The 23,548-nt window shown below is 40.9% G+C and overlaps 1 protein-coding gene across 7 annotated transcripts in view; it reads right to left on the reverse strand.

Annotated features, from left to right (window-relative positions):
• The window catches only part of Ccdc38 (coiled-coil domain containing 38), a 52,853-nt gene that overhangs the window by 6,179 nt on the left and 23,126 nt on the right, over positions 1–23,548 (reverse strand). For 3 of the 7 annotated variants that reach the window (XM_004844915.4, XM_004844914.4, XM_021258450.2), the window contains exons 6-13: positions 21,969–22,132; positions 21,777–21,857; positions 19,543–19,694; positions 16,987–17,044; positions 15,185–15,254; positions 13,675–13,826; positions 11,882–12,017; positions 757–962 (exon numbers count right to left, since the gene is read on the reverse strand). In XM_004844915.4, the coding sequence (XP_004844972.1) occupies positions 757–962; positions 11,882–12,017; positions 13,675–13,826; positions 15,185–15,254; positions 16,987–17,044; positions 19,543–19,694; positions 21,777–21,857; positions 21,969–22,132 (1,019 nt within the window). The other 4 variants (XM_087192622.1, XM_087192621.1, XM_087192620.1 and 1 more) reach the window with 4 other exon arrangements.

Raw genomic sequence — 23,548 nt, forward strand, 5'->3', positions numbered from 1 at the left:
CATAATTACATGAGTGTAAGATTATACACTAAGGGATGAAAATGACATTGACTGAGTGAGCATATTAAGTGCAAACTTAGGTGCTATTTTAGATGCCTCCAAAACATGGAAGAAATCTGCTAAAATTCTTTTCAATAATGAAAATAATGGGGATTGATTCATCTCTGCTGAAAATGAGTTGCAGTTCATCTTTGAAGCGAATATATTTCCTACTGTAAAAAGCACACAAGTCTGGTAATGAGTTTTAGGTCATCTTAAGGAAAGTGTAATCCTCCATGTAGGTAGTCATTTTTAAGTTTGCTTGCTATTCAGTAAGGTCCTATCAGGATCACCTTAATATATTCGGGACTTTGATATATGGTTGGATCAATATTTCCCATGTGCCAGTAATGGAGTAAAAGAGAGGGAAGGGGAAGGAGATTAAAAAGGGAAAGCTTGCAAGCTGAGTCATGTACATATACCTGCTCCCCAATATGAGTGTGAACTTCATGTACTAATAGAAACAGCATGACGTCTGATATTAAGGGATAACATCTGAGGGCTTGCTCTGTGCCAAGGGCATTCAGTGCTTTTACATGGACTATAGAATCCTCACATAACAACCCTAGGAGCTAAGCAGCATGTTGCTACCATTTTATAGATAAAGAGAGACTGGAAAGTCCTTGCCGTGTGAGATCTGCTAAAGGTGGAATGTGAGCCAAAGCAGCCACTCATTAAGTCATTCACTCTGCTTCTTCCCCAAGACAGGGACTGTACTTTTGCCGCCGCTCCTTCTGCTTCAGCCTCTCGATTGCTTCCACATTTTCCTTGGGAACGGACTCGATGAGGTCGCTCAGCTCCACCAGGCGTGACTCCACTTTGACCAGCTTTTGAACTGGGTTCAGGCTGCCAACCTCACCATCGCCAATGCAGACTTTGTACACTTGATTAATTTTTTTACTAAGTGAGTCTATCAGTTTTTCCTGAGTTTGAGAACAAAAGATAGAGCAGAAAACATCACATTGCATCCCTATGTGGTTGCTCAAATAAGTGTAAAATTCCATTTTACTATGCTACAATGGAAAATCCATTTTACTAAATATTTCTTTTTTCTTTTTGGTGCTGGGGATTAAACCTAGGGCCTCACTGCATACTAAGCAAGTACTGTACCACTGTGCCACACCCCAGCCCCCCCTTTTTTAATTCATTAAGTTTATCGGTACATTTTAGGTATACAGTATGACATTCATCATTAGGAATTTGTACCTTTACATGATTTATCTTGTTTTTTTAAAAATTAATTTTATGGGTACATTTTAGGTATATAATATAATGACATTCATCATTGGAAATTGCACCTTTACATAGTCTCTCTTGGTTATTTTTCCCCCTTCCCTTGCTCTCCCTTCAACCCCTCCATCCCTCCCTTACAAAGACTTTGTTTCCATTTTTTCATTTTCTCATATTAATTCCATTCCCTTCTTTCCTTTCTCCTACCCCTCCTACTTCCCCTTTGCCCCTTTGCTTCCTAATTCACATTATCTATTATACCTTTTAGTCCTTATTTACACTTTTACTCACACTAGAGAAACTTTGGTATTTACACGTGTGTCCTATTTATTTCTCTTAAGAGTATGGGTTCAATGTGCATCCATTTAGCTATAAATGTTTCTAATTTCTCATTTTTTATGGCTGAGTAGTACTCCATTTTATAAAGAAAAAACACAGTTTTCTTTATCCAGTCTCCAGTTGATGGGCACTTGGGCTGCTTTCAAGCTTTAGCTATTACAAATTGTGCTGCTATGAACATGGATGCACCTATATCACTGTGGTATGATTCTTTTAATTCTTTTGGGAAGATCCCCAGCAGGGGAATAGCTGAGTCAAATGAGACTTCCAGTCCTAGTTCTTTGAGGTATCTCCATACTGATTTCCACAGTGGTTGCACCAGTCTGCACTCCCACCAGAAATGGAGAAGGGTTCCTTTCTCCCTACAACCTCACAAGCATTTGTTATTTTTTGGTAGCAGCCATTCTTTCTGGAGTGAGGTGGAATCTCAGTGTTGTTTTCATCTGCATCTCGTGAATGACCAGTGATGTTGAACAGTTTTTCATATGTTTATTTGCTATTTCTACTTCTTTGAGAAATGTCTGTTCATTTTAAATGCCCATTTTTGGATTGGGTTTTTAAATTTTGGAGGTCTAATTTTTTTAAAGTTCTTTATAGATCCTAGATAGTAGACTTTTGTCTGAGGAACAGCAGGTGAAAATTTTTTTCCCACATTGTGGGTTGTCTCTTCACTCTGTTGGTTGTTTCTCTTGCTGTGCAGAAGCTTTTTAATAAGAGATTCCACGTGTTGATTTTTTGTGCTAGTTCATGGGCAACTGAGGTTTTGTTCATAAAATCTTTTCCTACACTTGGTTCTTATTTTTTTCCCCCATTCTCCTTCCCTCCCTTCAACCCCTCCACTCCTCCCTATTTACAAAGATTTTGTTCCTGTTTCCAGCCCCTTTTAAATGCAAAGCTTTAATAAGACAGACCAGTGAGAAAATGCAGCAGGTATTTATATCATAATTACATTAATGGTATTTATATCATAATTTAGAGTAACACCTTGCATTGCTTTCCTAAAATATATTTAAGAGTAGGTATAAAAAGTATAAGAAGACAATATCTTTTTGCTAGAACATTTTTGTGTATCTGATTCCCTCACATTCAGGTAGAGGCAATGTATACATTTGAAATCCTTCGTACCCCTAGTAACACAATATGTGAGTCCTCCATTTTGCATTTATTATTTGAATTACTAACTAAATCATTTGGTGCGGCAGATCCTTGCACACGTGCCTGATGACAGGGACCACTTCCTTGCCACAACTACACAGTTTTGGGGTTTTTTTGCTTAAATTCTTTTATTGGTACATTTCAGGTATACAGTACATTTACATTTATCATTGGGTGCTTGTACCTAGACATGATGTATCTTGGTTCTTATTTTTTCCCCATTCCCTGTGTGCCCTTCACCCCTCCACCCTTCCCTATTTACAAAGTCTCTGTTTCCATTTTTTCTTTTCTCATAATTTTTCCTTTTCCTTTTCCTTTTTTCCTTTCCCCTTCCCCTCCTACTTCCCCTACCCCCTTTAGACCTTTTCTTCCTATTTCAAATTACCAATTACTTACTTTAATCCTTATTTACACTTTCAGTTTCTCACACTAGAGAAACTATTCTGTATTTACACATGTGCATTCTATTTATTTCACTTAAGAGTATTGCCTCCGGCCGGGGATTTAGCTCAGTGGTTCTGCCACCTGCCTCCTAAGCAAAAGGTCCTGAGTTTGATCCCTGGTACAAAAAAAAAAAAAAAGATAAGGTGGCTGATTATGTTTGGAGTTGTTTCTGCATCTTCTAATCTATTCCACTGATCCTCGGGTCTGTTTCTTTGCCAGTACCATGCTGTTTTTATCACAGTAGCTATGTAGTATAGTTTCATGTTGGGGATTGTGATACCCCCTGCCATGTCTCTGTTGCTTAGAATTGCTTTTGCAATTCTGGGTCTCTTCTGGTTCCAAATGAAGTTTTGGATTGTTTTCTCTAGTTCTGTGAAGTATATTGTTGGAATTTCAATCGGCATTGCATTAAATCTATGTAGTAGTTTTGGAAGTATGGCTATTTTCACTATATTGGTTCTTCCTACTCAGGAACAAGGGATGTCTTCCCATTTTCTTATATCTTCTTCGATCTCTTTTTTCAGAGTGCTGTAGTTTTCAGTGTAGAGGTCTTTTGCTTTCTTTGTTAAACTGATTCCTAGATATTTCATTTTTGGGGAGTGCTATTGTGAAAGGAATTGTTTCCCTAATTTCTCTCTCAGTGAGTCTGTTATTTGTGTACAAGAAGACTATTGTTTTTTGAGTGTTGAACTTATATCCAGCTACTCTACTGAATCTGTCAATTAAGTCTAGAAGTCTTTTGGTGGAGTGTTTTGGGTCTTCTATGTAAAGTATCATATCGTCAGCAAATAATGACAGTTTAACTTCTTCTTTTCCTTTCTTTATTTCTTTTATTTCTTTCTCTTTTCTAATTGCTGTGGCTAATGTTTCCAGAACTCTACTGAACAGGAGTGGTGATAGTGGGCATCCTTGTCTTGTTCCTGATTTTAGTGTGAAAGTTTTCAGTTTTTGACCATTTAGTAGGATGTTGGCTGTTGGTTTTTCATAGATAGCCTTAATCAGGTTGAGATAAAGACCTTCTAATCCAATTTTCTGTAGGGTTTTTATCATGAATGGGTATTTAATTTTGTTGAATGCTTTTTCTGCATCTATTGAGATGATCATATGGTTTTTGTCCTTGGCTCTGTTAATATAGTGTATGACATTTATTGATTTACATATATTGAACCATCTCTCCATCCCTGGGATGAATCCCACTTGGTCAGGGTGTATGATCTTCTTGATGGCCCTCTGTATTCTGTTTGCCAGTATCTTGTTTTGCATCTATGTTCATTAGGGAGATTGGCCTGTAGTTCTCTTTTTGGGTTGGGTCTTTCCCTGGTTTTGGAATTGAAGTAACACTTGCTTCCAGGAATGAATGTGGGAGTATTGTTTCCCTTTCAATTTCATTGATCAGTTTAAAGAGTAATGGTGATAGTTCTTCTTTAAATGTCTTGTAGAATTCGGCAGTGAAGCCATCAGGACCTGGGCTTTTCTTTGTTGGTAAATTTTTTATTACATTTTCAATTTCACTCATTGTAATAGGGGTGTTTAGAATTTCTATATCTTCTTCATTTAACTTTGGCAATTCATATGTGTCTAGGAATCTGTACATTTCTTCTGTGTTTTCCATTTTATTAGAGTATAGGTTCTTGAAGTAGGTATTAATGATCTGGATTTCTGTGGGATCTCCTGTGACTTCACGTTTTTCATTCTTAATTGCATGGATTTGAGCCTTTTCTTTCCTTTTTCTGATAATGTTGGCTAAAAGTTTATCAATTTTATTTATTCTTTTGAAAAACCAACTCTTTGATTCATTGATTTTTTTTGGTATCATTTCCTTAGTCTCAATTGCATTGATTTCTGCTCTGATCTTTATAATTTCCTCTGTTGTATGAGCTTTGGGTTTGTTATGCTCTTCTTTTTCTAGAAGCTAGAGGTTCTGCATTAGGTTGTTTGAGTTCTCTCCATTTTCCTAATGTGGGCATTCACTGCTATGAATTTCCCATGTAGAACTCCTTTCATTGTGTCCCATAGATTCCTGTCTGTTGTACTGGTATTATCATTTACTTGTAGAAACTGTCTAATTTCTTCCTTAACTTCCTCTGTGACCCATTGGTTGTTCACGAGGGTGTTATTCAATTTCCATGTGTTTGTGGGGGTTACAACTACACACTTAATAAATGCTTGCTGAATAAATGAATGCATTCTTTCAGACAAAAATGTTTAGAAGCAAACGGATTCCCAGGCTGGCCTACCAGAGCCTTTTTAGGTTACTTGTCATGGTCCCTATTGGGAAGTCGTTGCCATATTCTCATCTAAACAGAAGCCAAACCTTAGTGATCCCTCTACTTTGATTGTGTGCTGTTGTAACTGATAAGTAATGTGTTTCAGGACCATAAAAAATTGTCACCCTCTTTCTCCACTGTGTACCCAGAATTCATCACTAAGAGGACCTCAGTAAACTGCTGGAGGAAGTCATTTTCCAGGTTGTGTTCTTCCCCAATCCCCACTTCTACTTGAAAAGATGAGACTCATCATCAAGAACAAATACTGTAACACTCAGACAGTGGGTCTCCTCAAGGGTGGATCCACAAGTTCCCAGCGGAGCCACCAAGACTTAAGGCCAAGATCTGACCCCAAGGGTGGACTGCCTCTTCCACCTCCTAGTTCCACAAGCTCACTGTGGTCCTCTTTACCTCATATGTCTACCCTTTTCTTTGTCTAAATACTTATTCTTTTTTCCTATTTCAATTAAAACCACAATTCTTTTAGAAAACTTTGAGAAATATAAACTAATACAAAAGAAGCAAAAATCCTATTTGCCAGAAAGCCCCCTTTCATCCCTCCCTAAAATAACTTGTGTGTTTCTTGTTTCTATAACAACACATTCCTTTTAGAAACCCTGGGAACAGACATCAGAATATTGTGTTAGTTACTTTTCTCTCATTGGTAATACAAAATACCAACACCTGAAGTTAAAGGGGGAAAGGGTTTATTTAGCTCAGTTTGTAGACATTTCAGTCCATAATCGGTTACCTCCAAGGCAGAGTGGCACATGGCAGAGAGGCGTCACAGAGGAGAAACAGTTCATGGCACCCACATGGTAGCAAAAGCAACAAGTGAACCTTAACAGCATCTTTCTGCCTCTTTTATCCAGACTACCGGGATTAGGATGCTGCCAAACCAATTAATGTATTGGTTTAGTAATCACACACTCTTTGTTTTTTTTTTGGTTTTTTTTGGTACCGGGGATCAAACTTGAGTCCTTGCACTTGGGCAGCAGGTGGCAGAACCACTGAGCTAAATCCCCGGCCCAACACACTCTTAATCCCAGTATCACACACTCTAGATTCAGTCACCTCTGAAAAAGCCACCTATGACTGCATGAGGCTTTAGGGGGAATGTCTAGAAATAACTTTCCACCCCTGCCCCACTGAGACTCATGTACACTCCTTTACACAAAGGCATTAGTCCATCTCTGAGAGTTGCCAAAGTCCTAACAGTTTCAGCATTGCTGAAAAGTTCATGTCCAAAGTCTCCTCTGAGATTTAAGCCACATTCTTAACTGCAAGCTCCTATATAAGAGAAAAAAAAGTTAAACACTTCCAGCCTTCAATGACACAAGATAAATATTTCCATTCTGAAAGTTACAAATAGGGGAATACAAAGAAATAAGACCAAAGCAAGTCCAAAATCTAGCAGGGGAAACATTAAATCCTGTAATCCCATGTGCAGCATCCAAGGCAATCTGTGGCAAGATAATGAACTCCCAAGGGCTTGGGTGGCTCTTGCCCCTATGGCACTTCCCATGGCTTCTCTCTTGGGCTGGCTCTGCTCCCTCTTTGCAGTTTCCCTCAGAGGATCCATGTTCCTGTCTTCTCCAAACTCCTGGGGTCTCCACTGTACCTTTGGCTTCACATTTACAGCACACACACTATCCTCTCAGGGGCACACTGCCTCTCAGGCCTTCTGAAATCTGGGTGGAGACCTTCCTGACCTCACAACTCTTGCATTATTCATGCGCCTAAAACCAGCATGACATAAATGATGTCAGGGTCTACCACCAGCTGGAGTAGTAGCTAAGTTTCCTTCTCTCTTGGCTAGAGGGGTCCAGTGCCTATGAACCAAATCCTGAGCAACAACTTCCCTAGGCTGCTGCCATTCTGGAACATAGTGCTCAGGGGCTCTCTTCTCAAAGCAAAGTTTCACTTTTGCAATTTTGAGGCAGCAAAGGGTGAGGTCCTGCTGTTTCTTGTGTTGCCCTCAGGCCATCTTTTCTATTCTCCTCTTCCTTCTCAGCAAGATCTCTGCTTTTTTTTTTTTTTTTTGTACCAGGGATCAAACTCAGGACCTTGTGCTTGCCAGGCAGGTGCAGTGCCACTGAGCTACATTCCTGGCCTCCTCTGCTCTAGATTTGCAGGCTGCAACTAGAGCTTCCTTTCTGGCCAAACTCAAAATGTTTTAAATAATTCTGCTGGGCTCTTTGCTCTTGACTCTCAACATAAATCTGGCTAAAAGCCCTCAACAGTAGCCATGACACTGCCTCAACAGGCTGCCTTGACATTTCTCCTGCCAGATTAATTAGTCTGCTGCCCTTAATCTCAGTCCCAGGCAAAGTCTCTAGACTTGAGTAAAATGTGGCTGAATAGATTTACTGAAGACTGAAGCCCCACCCTGGGTGTGGGTGGCACCAACCAATAGGCTTGTAGTCTGGATGGGATAAAAGGGAAAGGGAGGCTTGCTGCTGCTTGCTGTTTGCTGCCTCCTGCTTACCATGCCATGAACTGTTTCTCCTCTGTGATGCTCCCTGCCATGTGACCTTTTCTTGGGGCCAGCTGAGTATGGACTGAAACCTTTACAAACTGTAAGTTTAAACCTTTCCTCCTTTAACTTGTGATTGTTGGGTATTTTGTCTCAGCAATGCAGAAAAGTAATTAAGACAGACAAAAGAAAGATATTTCCTAAGAACAGCATTGAGAAAAGAGAATGAAATTAAGGAAGATAGCATGTATGAAAAAGAGATTGAGGACCTGGCTCATACTGCAAAGGGGCAGAGAGCCAAAGGTGGAGGCCAACTGATAACAGAAGGGAAGTGTGAGCCTGATCACTGGAGCCGCCACCAGATGTCAGGCCCAGCCCAGAGCACCTGGGAGGAGGAGCTGCCTGCTGTGTGTGTGTGTGTGTGTGGTGATCTCCAGGCTCCCAGGGGGGCAGGCAAGTTAGGGAAGACTGAACCCAGGAGCCGAGCTCCAGGTGCCCTGCAGCAGTGAGTGAGAGGTGAGCAGAGTGGTGTCTTAGGTGGAGAGGTGAGCCACCTAGATAGCGGCACATCCTCTTTCCAGCCCCAGGATTCTGTCATTTAACCCGTGTCACTTTCTGCTGTATGCTGACTGCACATAACTTTCCCAGCTCAACTCCATCAGCTCCAGTCCAAAAGAAAAAACCAGAGACGAACACATTCTGCACAGTGAACAATGGGATAACTTGTGTTCCGTTTTATGTTCAATGAAAACGGCTGCTACACAAAACAACCTGGATGAGTCTCCCAAACATAATGGTGAGGGAAAGAAGGCAGACATATTACATGATTCCACTTCTGTAAGGTTCAAAACCAGGAAAGCTAACTGATGGGCAGAGAAGTCAGGGCAGGCGTCACCTCTGAAGGATGATAGAGAATGGAAGGGGAATGAGGAATGTTTGGGGGGGCACTGATAACAGTCTATTCCCTGATTGTGTAACATGACTGTTCACTTTGAGCAGATTCCATAAGAGGAACACTTAGAACTTTCAACATTGCATTATACTGGAGTTTACATTTGTATTTTAAAAATAAAATACTGAATCAAGGAAAAGATTTTAGAAGATTAAGTACAGTTAAGAAAGTGGCAGTTTGAAAGACATCATATTATGGTTCTAGCTCCAAAGTAAGTATGATAATTTATTAATATCAGAATGAGATGCATCACTGATACCACAGTAAAGCTGGAACAAAACTTTAAAAATTAGGTGCGACTATACTTATCATATACTTATCATAACTATGGTTCTCATATGCTTATCATAAAAGATTATGTTTTGTACATTTGAAGATCTGAAAGAATGGAAGAAGGAAGGCCAGAGAATTTTACGGAAAGAATGTGTTTCCCTCTCAATTTTCCCATCCTGCCTCTTCTGAGCCCCAGAACACTTTCTATGTCTGGGAGACTATGACTCATTGGAGCTATTCTCCAGAATATACAGGAAAATTTGGCATAAATACCAATTTTATACTTGTGATCAAAATTTTATGGATAGACTTTAACAGTAATTTTCAGATCAGTTTTCCTTTTTATACTTAATGATCTGCTTGCCTCAATGTTTAAGAGGATTGAAAATGCCACTTTTGTTTCATAGTTGCCCTAAACTTGGATGAAAGGGGTTTGGCTGGAGTGGAGGGGGTTAGAAATCACAGATGCTTATCTGACAGTTTGCGTGTCAGTTCACTTCAAAAGTCGTTTAAAACAGAATTGAAGGGTGGAAATGACCCAAGAGGTCCATCAACAGAGGAATGTGTAAATACAGTGTAGATATGGTGGAATTCAGCCATCAGAGGAAATGCAGTCCTGATGCAAGCTACAACACAGCCGAACCTTGAAAACATTATGCGGTGTGAAATAAACTGGACACCAAAGAACAAATATTGCATAATTCCACTTATACAAGGTCCTGAGAAAAGTCAAATTCATAGGGACAGAAAGTAGAATGGTGGTTGCCAGGGGCCGGGGGAGAGAGGAACAGGGAGCTAGTGTTTAGTGAGCATAGAGTTTCGCTTTTGCAAGATGAAAGTTCCTAAGATTGGTTGCAAGACACCACAAATGTGCTTAACACTTAAAGCATACATTAAAAAACAGTTAAGATGTTAAATTTTATGTTGAAATGAGGACGAGAATGTTCTGAGAATAGATCATGGTAATGGTCATACAATGCAGTGAATGTACAAGGGATGATCAAAATATGCAGCCAATGTTTAAAGGTGTAAAATGTATCACAATAAAAGCCACATTACCGTAACCTCCCTCGCCCCACCCCCGGCTTTGAACACAGGTTTCCTGTCATTCTTGTCCAATTCTGAGGCAGTTCTGGAGGTCCTCTTTCACGAGTGGCTTTACAAGGTGTGGTTAAACATAGGGCGAACACTGCTGCCAAATGCCAACGGGCAGAAAGGAGGTTTCTCGAAAACACAGCTGTGTCCTTGGCCACTTTATTCACCAGATCCGGCTCTGTGAGACTTCTGGCGCTTCCTCCAAGTTAAAATGGCCAGAAAAGCCGACAGTTTGAATTGAGTCAGGGCATCGATAGCACCACAATAGCACAACTGAAAACACACGAAAGAGGACTTCCAGAACTGCTTCGGAAAGAGGTAAGTACAATGGGATAAGTGTGTTTGAAGCAAGGTGGAATATTTTGAAGGGGATCAATGACAATGTGTCTTTTTCCATAATGGCAATTTTTAAAATTCATCATATTTTTGGATCACATCTTATACTTAATGGCATTGAATTCCACGCTTAACATGAGTCATTGAAAAATTTTATGTATATTTTACCACAGTAAAATAATTATTAAATTTAAAAAACAACATTGAAGGGCTGAGGGAGACCATCAGTGCCACTTCCTTTTCTGTGAATGCACAATCCCATCCTCTGCTAACGCAGGGCATGGTGACACCCTGGGGGTGTGTATGTGTACATGAACGTGGACACCTGTAACCCTGTCCACCTGGGGGTAGGGGAGACCGTTCACCTCTGATACAATTCCCCCAAACCTACCTGTCTATAAATCAGGTTCACAGCCATAAGTATGATACTAGCCCCACCTATTAGCTTTGAACTTTTATTTCACTCCAGGTTTTTACAAGAAAACCTACGTTAGACGGAGTTTGTTGCAGGCACAAAAACAACCCTAATCATGTATCCAACAAACATTTCTTGAGCACCAGCTTTATGGGGACAGCAAATGGAGCTAACTAAGAAGAGCAAGACAGTCCCTGAGCTTGAGGGGCTTGCAGCCAGTGGGGGAGAGGAACTTGTTAATATGTGTGTGTACCAGCTGGTTGTGGCGCTGCACGCCTGTGATCCCAGCACTGATGCAGGAGGCTGAGGCAGGAGGATCACTGAGTTCAAGGCCAGCCTGGGCTACATAGCAAGATGCTGTCTTGAGAAAAAAAAAAGCCGAATAAATATACTAGTGTGTGTCACACGTGCTGTAATAATGGGCCTCTCTATCTGAGCCTAAAGGAGCTAAAATCTGTTTCAGCTCAGTGTTGGGCCAATTTCCCTTTCAGTATTGATTCACTGCTTCCTGGTAATTGCTCAATCCCTGAACTGCCACTCAAACGTGCTTTGGCAGTGAACTACTCCATATGTCTATGCCGTGACTGAAAGAAATGTGTATATGGGGCAGGCCTCAATATCATAGATTGTGACCGTGAGAGCAACGCTTTCAGTTTTAATGAAATTTAAATGACTCTTATCTCGTAAGTTGCCTGCTGTATACTGGCAAGACTGTAACTGCAAGCTGGTTTTCTACCTCTCTCATCAACCCGAGACTTACAATTTGCTTAAACTCCCACGTTCCATTGCTTAGTGCAAGGGAAGGCAAATTATTATTATCATGAGCCAGAATAAAGTTACCATGAGCAAAGAATGCTTACCTGAGCATCTGAATTAAATTCTCCAAAACTGAAGAGCCTGGAGCGCAATTCCAATTCGGCTGCCTTTTCCTCTTCTCGCAAGCAGCTAGCCTTCAGCACCTCCTTGTGCTCCAGCAGAAACTCGATGTTGCTATTTCTATTGCAGGAGAGAGAGACCCTCGCCTGTGATTTGTGAGTGACTGAAATAACCGTCAGCTAGGAGTGTCAGTACTCTGGAACAGGGGCCAACACTGTGCCTGGCGGGCCACTGGGAGTCTGTGTCTGAAGACACCCCTGAAGCACACACAACTTTTTCAAGGCATGACTAGGAAAGGAAATGCTCAGTTGCCACTCCCACTGGAAGGCATTTTTCCTTCCTCTGTTTTTGGGGCACCCAAAGGTCCTCCAAATAAACAGCAGCAGAGCTGAGGTGTCAGGAACCCCAGCTGTGATGTGATCTGCAGAATATCTGGGGAGTGGTGGGGAAAATAGAGGCCCCTGACTCCCCTCTCAAGATTCAGATGGCGCCTCAGAGAGAGGGAGAGAGAGAGAGAGAGAGAGAGCGCCTGACACAGATCTCCTTTTCCTGCCTGCCCACCATGGTCCCCATCCACCATGTTCCAAAAAGTGTGGGCTGAGGGTGTTGTATTATGCTCTGTAAGGACTGAGAAAGATAACAGGGATTCAAAAGACACAATAGGCAACGGGTAGCTGTGAGATAATGATTCTGGGGTTCTTTCTGAAGAAATTCATTTGTTCCTTTTTACCCCAGTACTGGGGACTGAACCCAGAACTCCAAGTGTGCTAGGCAAGCCCTGTACCACCTAGCTACACTCGCAGCCCTCAAATTCATTGGCCCTGAAGTTAAATGTAGTAGGACTTATTATTTTAAAAGACTGCCACCTTCTGGCCCAGAAAACTGTTCTAAAAAGATTCCATCATATTTTTATAAATGGGCAGGTATAAGGATATCTTCACTAGAGCTTGAAGCTCTTTTTCAAAATAATATAAAATTTTAGAATAGGAAGGAATTTTGTAAGTTGTCATACCCACCTCCTTTCTATGCCTCCTGTAATAGTCCTTATATATTGATATATGCATCATAAAATCATACTGTTAAATCACAGAAAATAAATTTGCTGAGCATCACCACCAAGAAAAACAAATTTATTAGCATCCAAAGCATTTGATTAAGGAAATGATGGCCAAATGATAGGATGAAACTAAAGTGCACAAAAATCAAGGGTATCATCTCAATTCTTTTTTAGTCTTCTAAACTATCTTTTATTATTATTACCTAGGAGAATATTTTTCTTAGTACATATTTGTAGTACAGAATAGTAATATTCATTTTGGGGGCTGACTTGGTATATGCATATAACATATCTTGATCCTTTTCAATCCCTTTACCTCCTTTTTTCTTTCCTCCCCCATTTCGCTGGTCCCTTTACTTATCTGCAAGAGTCTACCTTCTTAGCCAGGAAAATATTTTGATGAGTGAAAGTTAACAGGGATAAAATTAAACATAAGTCAGTCTATTCTGTGAAAATATACCTTAAACCTTTTACACTCACAGGGTAAAGTGTTATTAATAAAAAATCCCAGCCTAGGGCCCTGGGATTTACCTCAGGGGTTCTGCAGCTTGCCTCGAAAGTGCAAGGTTCTGAGTTTGATCCCCGGTACCAAAAAAAAAAAAAAAAGCCCAGCCTAAATCTATAGAGACCATGAGGAAGAGACATTGTGAATGAGTTGGACCCCGCTCTCTGATCACAGCTTGCTTAACAGAATAAATCTACTTGTTTCCAGTGACTTACATTTTGTCCTGTATAACTTTTTCTCTTTTGTTTACCTCTTCAAGATTTTCAGCTACATCTTGGGAATATTGGACCAAAGTCAGATTCTGCTCCTCCAGATCTGTGAGGACCTGAAGCAACTCTTCTGGTTCCTTGAAATAGAGCTCCGGCAGCTAATCAATCAATAAAGAGGAACAGAATTCACTTCCAAATATGCACATGTGACTGACATAGGTGATACTGCTGTTGGCTTTCCATCACTGTGACAAAACGCCTGAGACAGTCAGCTTTTCAGGAGGAAAGGTTTATGTTGCCAAGAGGCTTCGGAGGTTTTGGTGCATGGTCACTTGGCCCTGCTGCTTTGGGGCTCTGGTGGCCCTGAACATCATGGGCCCAGTATGTGCTGGAGGCGGACTATTCACCTCACAGTGGCCAGGAAGCAAACAGGGTAGACAGGGCCTGGTTCCAGGATCTTCTTCAAGGACACCCCAGGGACTTTTCTTCCCCTTGGCTGCACCTCTAAAAGGTTCCAGCATCTCCCAGTGGCAGTACAGGGTGGGGACCACGCTTTCAACCCGTGGCCTTTGGGGAACATTTGAGATCCACATGATAGCAGCTGCTCTGACTGTGAGGGAGAGGGGGAGAGGAGCACAAGGCAGCCTCAACTATTTCCCTGGGAGAGCTGGTTCTCAGGGAAGGGGCATTCCAGGTTCAGGGTGGGGGAATGATAGAGACACTCAAGAGAGAAGAGGAAGGAAAAAGGAAGAGGGTAAGGAAAAGAGAAATAAAGGATAGAGCAGAATAGGAAGAAAGGGCAGGAACTAGTGAAAGTGACAGGCAAGAGAGAAGGAATAGAACAAAGACAGGAGGCTAAGTGAAGGTCATTGCTCCACACATTGTAATTATTCTACATTTCTCAAAAAAAATTTTTTTTGGTACTGGGGATTGAACTCGGGTCCTTACACTTGTGGGGCAGGTGGCAGAACCACTGAGCTAAATCCCCGACCCTCACTTCTCAAATTTTTAAGAATAAGGGTCTATTACTTTAAGTAAATAGTTATTTGCATATCTGTGCTCATCATTATTTATAATAGCCAATTGGCAGCAGCAATCTAAATGTCCATGGATAAATGAGTGAATAAATAGAATGTGATATATACACATTGGAACATTATTCAGCCTTTACAAAGGGAAATCCTGTCTTATGCTATAATATGGATGATCTTTGGGGTCTTAATGCTAAGCAAAATAGGCCAATCACAGAAAGACAAATACCACATGATTCCATTTATATGAGATATCTATTGTAGTTTAGCTATTTCCCCCAAATTATTATCTCCTTATAGACATTTATTTTTCACAGATAGTCTGATGGTTATTTAGACCATTTGGAGAGCAGCATTAAATCATATTTCCTTCTGGAAAATCTGTGGAATATTTGGAATACAAAATTTCAATTTTGAAAGAAGACTTGAACAACTGTACTTTTCACCAAATGCAATATTTAAGTCAAGAAATACAATCTGGTTACCAGAGCAAAGTCCATGTCATCATCTAAAAAGAATTCCAGACTGTCATCAGAACCAATACTTGCAGGCAGGCTGTTAAAGAATAAAAAGAAACAAAGAAAAGTAAATGATTTTTGACCCATCACAACAGATTGGCTTTCTTCTCTAAATTGTCTTTGGAATCTGACTGTAGCATAGTTCTTTTTAGCAGCCTGTTTAGCCTTTCAGGGAACTGCTCATTGCAAAAAAGAAAAAAAAAATGAGCAAAAGACATGAACAATGAACGTTTAATCAAAGGCTATAAGGGAGCACACAAGTGCATAAAAGTGTTCAATCCCATTAGCTGCTAGGAAATGCCAATTAAGGCAAAATACCACTGTACACTTGTCAGAATAGTTAAAATTAAAAGATAGCAAAAACATCAACTGCTGATGAGAATGTGGAGAAAATAGATTGCTCATACATTGCTGGTAGGAATATAAAATGGCACAGACCATCTAGGAAACAATTTGGCAGTTTCTTCCCCGAACTACATATGCATCTACTGCCCAAGCCGGCCTGGCCTTCTAGACATTTCTTCTAGAGAAATGAAAACTGTTTACCCAGTTAAGCAAATAAACTTACGAGAACTCTATTCATTATAGCCCTGAACTAGGAACAATGTGAATAATGTTCTCCAGTGGATGAACAGTTGAAGCGTAGAGCACCCGTATCACAAACTACTGCCCAGCAGTGGAAAGGAACCAGCAGCTGATAGAACCAACAACTTGGATGCATTTCCTGAGAATTATGCTTAGTGAAAAGTCCAGATGGTTACACAGGACATGATTCTATTTCTACAACATTCCTGAAAAGACCAAATCTTAGGGATAGAGAGTGATGAGTGCCTGCCAGGAAGAGGAAGTGGGTGTGGCTAGAAGAACGCTTTGGTGACGGTCTGAATTTGCTTGTGTCCATGCCAATGTCCAGGTTGTGGCATTGTCCTAGTTATGCAAGATTTACCATTGAGGAAAATTGGGGTCAAGGGCACATAGGATCTGTCTGGATTACTTCCTATAACTGCATCTGAATCTACAATTATTTCAAAATAAAAATTTAAAACAGTAATGGTGAAGCAGGGCATGGTGGCACACGTCTGTCATTCTAGCACCTGCTAGGCTGAGACAGGAGGACTGCCACAAGATTGGCAGCCTGGGCTACATAGCAAGACCCTATCTCAAAAATAAATTTTTAAAAAAATGATGGTTAAATGCCACAGAAATGGAGCAACCCCAGGGTCCCTGGAAATCAGAGCCAAGTGTCTCTGTGGTCCTCAGTGATTGTCATGGATACTGGGCAGCTGGCTCAGACCCCTTCCTCTGGGCTTATGTACTTGGCCCTTAAGGCTTCCTTGGGGAAGCCAAGGAAATAATGAGTATAAACCTATCAACAATCAAGTAATGAAGAACAATCAAGTAATGAAGAAACAAAAAACACATGCTTCATAGTCCTCTATCACAGCAATTTTGAAGGATGTGGTGAAATTGCAAACACACAGGCAAGTGCAGAGCTTGATAAACCATTGGCTATGGATTCTGAGAGGCAAGGACCCAAGGTGCAGAGAAAGGGCATTTTTTTTTGCAAACAGTGGCTGCAGGTGCTTATCAAAGAAGGCAGACAGGATGCAGAGCTTGGCCACCTCTGGAACACACAAAAACAGGGACCACTGGCTCTAGGGCCTTTCCCAACAGGTGTGGATATAAGGTCTCTATGTTGAGGGAAGGTTAAAAAAAAGTTATTTTCTAAGAACTATTCCATTTCCAAGAGAGTTAAGCATAGACCGTACTTGGATACGGGTGATCTCCTAGCCTCTGGGTTGAGAGTGGGCTTCTTGAGTTGCTTTCCTGTTGAGAATGTCCATCCAGGTGAAGTCCATACCATTGGTAGTGGTAGAGGGAAAAGAAATAATGAGTAATTAGAACTGAGTCATCATCCCTTGGTACAAATGTACAAACTGGCTTCACAAATCAAAAGAATTCCTCTTCTCCATCACTGGACTGAATGCTCACGGCCTAAGACTCATACTGGGGTCATTTCTGACAGGCAAATTTTGCTGCTGAGTTTACCCCAACCACTACATACCTCTGCTGGACAAGGGAGAGAAGAGGTCATCAAGAGCCAGCCTGCACGGAGGGTCACAGATGCAGATGACTGCAGGGTGGGGTGGGTACCAGAGGGAAGGCAGCCTTCTGGGGATTGAGTGCACTAGAGTGGGCTGAGCCCTCCTCAGGGAGCTGACTGTGGGTGTGGTAGAGATGCCCGCTTCTTCCCAAGAGGGCCTTCCGGGTCACTGAGCATGGCAGTCACTTACTTGAAAATGGAGTGGTTTCCTGGGCCCTGGGAAGAGGCTTGTCATTACCAGAAGGCAGGCCTGAGCCAGAGGAAGGAGGGGCCCAGCTAGGGGAGACCTCAGAGCATGTACTGGTCAGCCAGGGGACAGATCCTGCCCACTACTCAGGACAACTTGTGATAACATCCGGGGGAAACCGGAACTCCTGGTGCCCAGGATTATGGGTGATGTGGCAACCCACTCCACTTCCCAGCTAACCTTGCAGGTCCTCCTTCTCCACTTTGAGGCTGACACATTCTGTGGTTTTACTCTGGGGAGTGAAGTCACACATCTCAACCCTTACCTCGGCTCCTCCTTCTGGTAGAGTCATCTGAAAGTGGTATCATCTTCTCAGAACTTCCAGAACCACTGTCTATTTTACTTGGACTTAATGGGAATTCTAGAAATGGGTGTGTGGGGGGGATTTCTGAGAATGAGAGCTACTGTCAAAATTTCCAAGGACAGAAATAAAAGATGGAGATCTTGTAAGCAGAAAATGCGATCTGCTGGCAAGGGCTGTGTCTGGTGCAGGCAGAGCGGATGAGAACAGACCTGTGGGCACCAGGAGGCCTCCATTTTCACCATCAGCCTGCCTGAGACACCTCCTGGGCTCTGAGCATCTCCTGCTTGGAGAGTCTAGGAGAACTAAATCTTAAGCTGTTAAATGCAAAATACTTCTCTATTTTCCTATTTGTTCTCTTTCTCCTTCAACACCATCTAGTGAGTTTTAACCACATCCCAGCACTATGCTCAACACTTTGCACACCGACCTCACTCACACCTGGCAGGGCCATCCTCAGCGTTGTGCTGGGAAATGTTTATCAGCCAGCTCTGTGCACACAAACGGTCCCGGACTTGCAGTTTGCCAGTGTCCGTGATGTACGTGTTCAGTTCTCTGCTGAGCTCCCCCGGCTCCCCATCCCTGCATGGCACCCCGAATGCTCTCCAGGAAATCGCAGGGCTCCCCGTGCTCATCTCCTCTCCCAGGATGACTCTGCTCTGCACTTGATCCCCAGAGTCCAAAAATTCTTGTCCCTCATGTTCCTTCACTTTTTCCGATTTTTTTCCAGAAAGGGGGTTAAGTCTGCTCCTGGTCACCCCAATGTGGCTGGAAGTACAAGTCTTTTAGTTTGATTTGTGGCTTTACTTTAATCATGTATTAAATCCTTTTATATGATGGGATCTATTTCTGCTCCACTAAGCTGACCTCTGAATGCCAGTACCATACTGTTGTAATTAGTGAGACTCCGGGACAATGTATTACATAATATTTTAGAAGACTAATAACTCTTAGCTATCACCTTCCTAATTCAAAAGTGTAGATGAACTGCAGAATGATTTTATGCAAAGTTCTCCCCATTCTGATGCATCACTCTCTGGGAAAACTTTGGTAACATTTTTATTATGTATATAAATTTCAAAACATAACATATTTTTCTATTTATCAAACCTCCAGGTCATAATAGTAAAGGTATTGTTGCTTTCTTGGATCTAGTTTTCTTGTACAGTTTCTAATCATTAAAGTTAGTTTGCTTGTGTTAATAAATAAATACACAGGCAAAGATAAAGTAATTTAATATGCTAATTTTTAATATGTAGATAAAGTATAATTGACTTTGTGTCCATTTACTTTATAGAACACTTTACTGAATAAAATAGGTTTTTTTAGGGAAGATTTCTTTCTTTTTTTTTTTTTTTTTGGTATCAGGGGTTGAACTCGGGGCCTTGTGCTTGCAAGGCAGGCGGCAGATCCACTGAGCTAAATTCCTGGCCCTATTTCTACACTATTACATCATCTGTAAATAATATATTTTCTCTTTTTTCCATGTATATATTTTTATGGCTTTATTTCTGAAATTAACCTGTTTGAAATTAATAATAGATAATAACAAAGACACTGAGAATCCACATTCTGGTTTTGTTTTTTAAAATTCTGACTTTAAAAAACCACTGAAGTACACTATTTTAGAATCAGGGATTTTTGCTTATTTGAAAGTAAGACTATCAACTTACTTGTTAATAGTTTTGGAAGAAGGGAATGAATTTTTGATGTCTGTGATCTTTTTAGTGCTTGCTGGATTTGCCAATGTTTTGGAGACAATTTCAGCAGAAAAAATCCATATTTCATGTACTCCCAAAGGAGGAATTCTTTGTTTGCTATTTCACTACTCAAAAGAAACAAAGATATGGTTAGATGTACCTATGTGAAAGCATATGGATTAAAATTTTTTTAACATAACATTCTCTTGATGACGTATTTAAATAATAACAATAACAATGTACTTATCAAAATCATAAGTATGATAATAAAAATATAGGTTTCAATAAGAAGAGAAGACAGTCTGTAGGACTGTTACCTGATATGCACACTTAGAACAACCTGGTGATAGTTTTACTCTGCGTATTTATTTCTGAGGAAAACAATATGCTGTGCTAAGTTTTAGACACATGGAGAAATTAGAAGGTAGCAAAAGATGGTAGCAATGTAAGGAGAGGGAAAGCACACTAACACTTCGTGAAGACCTTCTGCGCACAGGGAAATTTGCAGGATGCTTTACAGAGATAATTTCATTGTCAGCACAGCATTTAAGGATAAATGTTATTCCCAATCCAGCACTCAAACCCAACTGTGTCTGCCTGTGATGCCCAACCTCTCACGGAAAATGCCTAGAACCTTTCCCCGAGCTTCACATTGCTTTACCACAGCCTTGTTATGAAAGGTCCCAGAAGGAGTGTTTAAAATGAGAAAGAAAAGCCCAAGGAAAGGGGGCTCATTTTTCAGAACTTTCCATATTCAGGCCCTCATCAGTGCCTTTACTGATATCACATCTTATCAATATGTCTGGCTTCAATTCTCTATCCGTCAGCTCTGTCTTCCTTCAGCCCTGGTGTGAGAGTGATAGTACAGACCCAGTGAGTGGTTGACTCAGGTTTCAGGGGTCGGAAGACGATGGGAGCCCCCCACTCTACCACTGCTTTAGTTTTTGATAGACATCCTCCCAGATGTGTCACAAAGGACATGGAGTGAAAGTGGACTGGAATTGCATGGCTTCCATACAAAGGCTTAGGAAGAAAGTGCTTTTCCTCTTGTAAACAAGTTCCCAGCCTGATCCCAGCCGGGCCTGCAGTGGAGGACTTCTTTGGGCCCTCTCTTCATAAAGGAGAAAACAGCCTGCCTTCCTGGCTCTGTCACAAGCTGTGTCCCATGCTCTTTTGAGCCTCTCTAGGATGATGGGACAATAAGCAATAAACTCGTACTCAGGCCAGGGTACCTGGAGAGTGTCCCTGGGGACCAAGAGACCTACATACAGCACTTTGTAGAAACATAAAGGCTGTTACTCTGGATTTTCAAATATTCAAATGCACAAAATCTTCTGCTTATATTATGGGCTCGGGAGTATGAATTCTCCTCCTTAGAGCACCTTCAACTTTAGGTTCCTAAAGTAGAAGAGGCTGCTGTATCCAGAATGTCTTTGAAACACACATTTTGTTAGTGCACTTGATTTCAAATGAGCTACCATCCAGTTCCTTTGGTGCATTTTAGACAAGTTATTGCCCTTCTTTCCAAATAGATGTAGAGTATAAGAAATCAAGGATGTGGTTTCAGAGGTGATATGAACATTAAGTTATCAAGAAGAAAAAATAAGTCTTAGCACTACCTGATGCCAAAACAGTAGTATGTCCTGGATCATGAAATTATTGTCCAAGGATGACGACAGAAACTTTTTAGATATTTAAAATTAATTCAAGTGAGTTTTCTTACTATAGAAAGAAACACACAGGTTTGAAAAAGAGTGGCCAATGGCACAATAATTTTAGTCCCAACTCCTGCTCCTGTGATTTTTCTCACTATAGATCTTATATTTTAATAGCAAGGCTAGATTCTACTAAGAAAATAAAATACTACCAATTATAACTGTAAGGTAACTGTAAAATGAATCCCAATTTCTCAGATGTTCAAATGTGGAGGGAAATGTGTCTTAAAAAGGAATAAAAAAGGGTACTGAGAAAAGAATTAGATGGTTACACCTAACACCAGTTTGCCTTCTTTGCTTCTACATCTTCTACAAGTTAGAGAACCTTTCTGACACCCACCACGAACTGATACCCAGGCAGAGATAGATGATCCTTCACTAGTTACTTCAAAATCTGCTTACACTTGGGAAATCATCAACAATTAGGATTACCCTCCCACAGGTTTCTACGGGCTGTGGAAATTGGCCTGAAAAGATGGCAGCTCCCCTCACCTCTTCATTGCCTGAACCTCCATGCTGGCTTTCTTCAGCTCGGCTGTCATTTGGAGTTTGTTGATAGTTTCTTGTGCTGCACTGAAAAAGGAACAAAGGTTTGTGAGTTTGTTTTGTGTTGTGTTGTGTTCTAAGAAACTTAGACCGGGTGTGGTGGTGGTGGTGGGATTTGGACAATGTGAAGACACTAACATTTTCATAGCATCTGCAGATTGCTGGTCATTTTCTCGAAGGAACTCTTCAAAGGCTAGTGCGTTGTCTTGAAGCTTTTGTTCTGCTTTTTTGAGCTGCATTTCCTTTACAGCTATGTGTTTTTCAAGTCTTTTAATTGTGTTTCTCTTGGTTGACAGAGTATACTAGGAATATTGAAAATAAAGGTGTATCAAGAACATTAGTACACATTTCAGGTACATTCCAACAGTCTCATAATAAAGGGGAAAATGAATTTCACAGAAAGCAATCATTTATACTAGAAGCAATAGCTTGGCTAAATCTTGAGCCTTTTTATTTTGCATTGCTTTGAAAGATGGCTAGAAGGGAAACCAATTCCTTTCGTTTACTTTTATGAAGAGGCTCAAGGTTATCCCAAAATGGCTATACCCCAGAAGTCAAAAATAGCTACAGCTCTCTCCAAAGAGTGGGGCTATCTATTAACACTTTTCGATTCTTTCTGGGCATTGGGAAACTGGGCTGTGTGCTGCCACAAAGTCTACCAGCTTCTGGGCTGGGGATTAAGCTCAGTGGTTCCGCTGCCTGCCTCGAAAGCGCAAGGTCCTGAGTTCAACCCCTGGTACCAAAATAAAAGTCTACCAGCTTCTCTCCCAACAAGAAAGACCATGGGAGGACACAGTTTCAACCCCACCATGCCAGTGATCCTCGGATCTGGCTCAAGGTGCAAATTGTTTAACCAGATCCAAAGAGGCCTGTGCACATCTCCAAATACAATTCTGAAATTTACGTATTTTTTCAGTACATAAGAATCCACTTGGATTTTGAATGCCACACATGAAAAATAAATTACAAAGAAACAAAGTCATATGTGTTATACATGATTTTAAAATACAGAAGTGAGATAACTTTAGGAAATTACAATTAATACTAAGAGCTTCCAAGTTTATAACCAAATTATTTCATCCATTATTTTACTCATCAAGTATTCATTGAGTGCTTACCATGTGCCAAGACTGTGTGAATAGAGCAGTGAACAAAGTAAACATAATTGCATTTATGGCATGTCCATTCTAGTAGGGAAAGAGTCAATATAAGGAGAGTGGAGTGCCCGCAGGCAAAGGCAGAGGGTTGCTATTGTGTGTAGAGTAGCCAGTGAACGTCTCTAAGATATGGTGAAAATTAAGCCAAAATAGGAGGAGATGGGAAGCCAAGCTTGGGGATCTCTGAAGGGCGAAGGTCTCACCTAGAAGGAAGAGCCTCCAGTGGAAAGGCCCTGGGGCCAGAGAGTGAATGGTATCTCCTGGAAAAGTATGGAAGCCATTGTAGCCGGAGGAGAGTGAGTAAGGGGAAGAGTGATAGAGAGGTCCTGGAACCAGATCAGGGCAACTGAGATCCACAGTAGGTGAGGGGCATGACCCTACTACTGTAAACTTCAGAGTTATATACATGGAGGTGAACGCTACTTAAAAATGACTCTTTTAAATAGGTTCTATTTATAATGTTATCACTTAAAGTGAGATCGTTCATGTTGATTGCAGCTGGCAGTATAAGAAAGTATTTTTTTATTTAAATAAAAATTTATTAAAATAAAATAAATTTAT

Source organism: Heterocephalus glaber, unplaced genomic scaffold, assembly GCF_053883595.1.
Source record: "Heterocephalus glaber isolate CG9 unplaced genomic scaffold, H.glaber_assembly_v1.0 deba00001572, whole genome shotgun sequence".
NCBI classification, from domain to species: Eukaryota; Metazoa; Chordata; class Mammalia; order Rodentia; family Bathyergidae; genus Heterocephalus; species Heterocephalus glaber.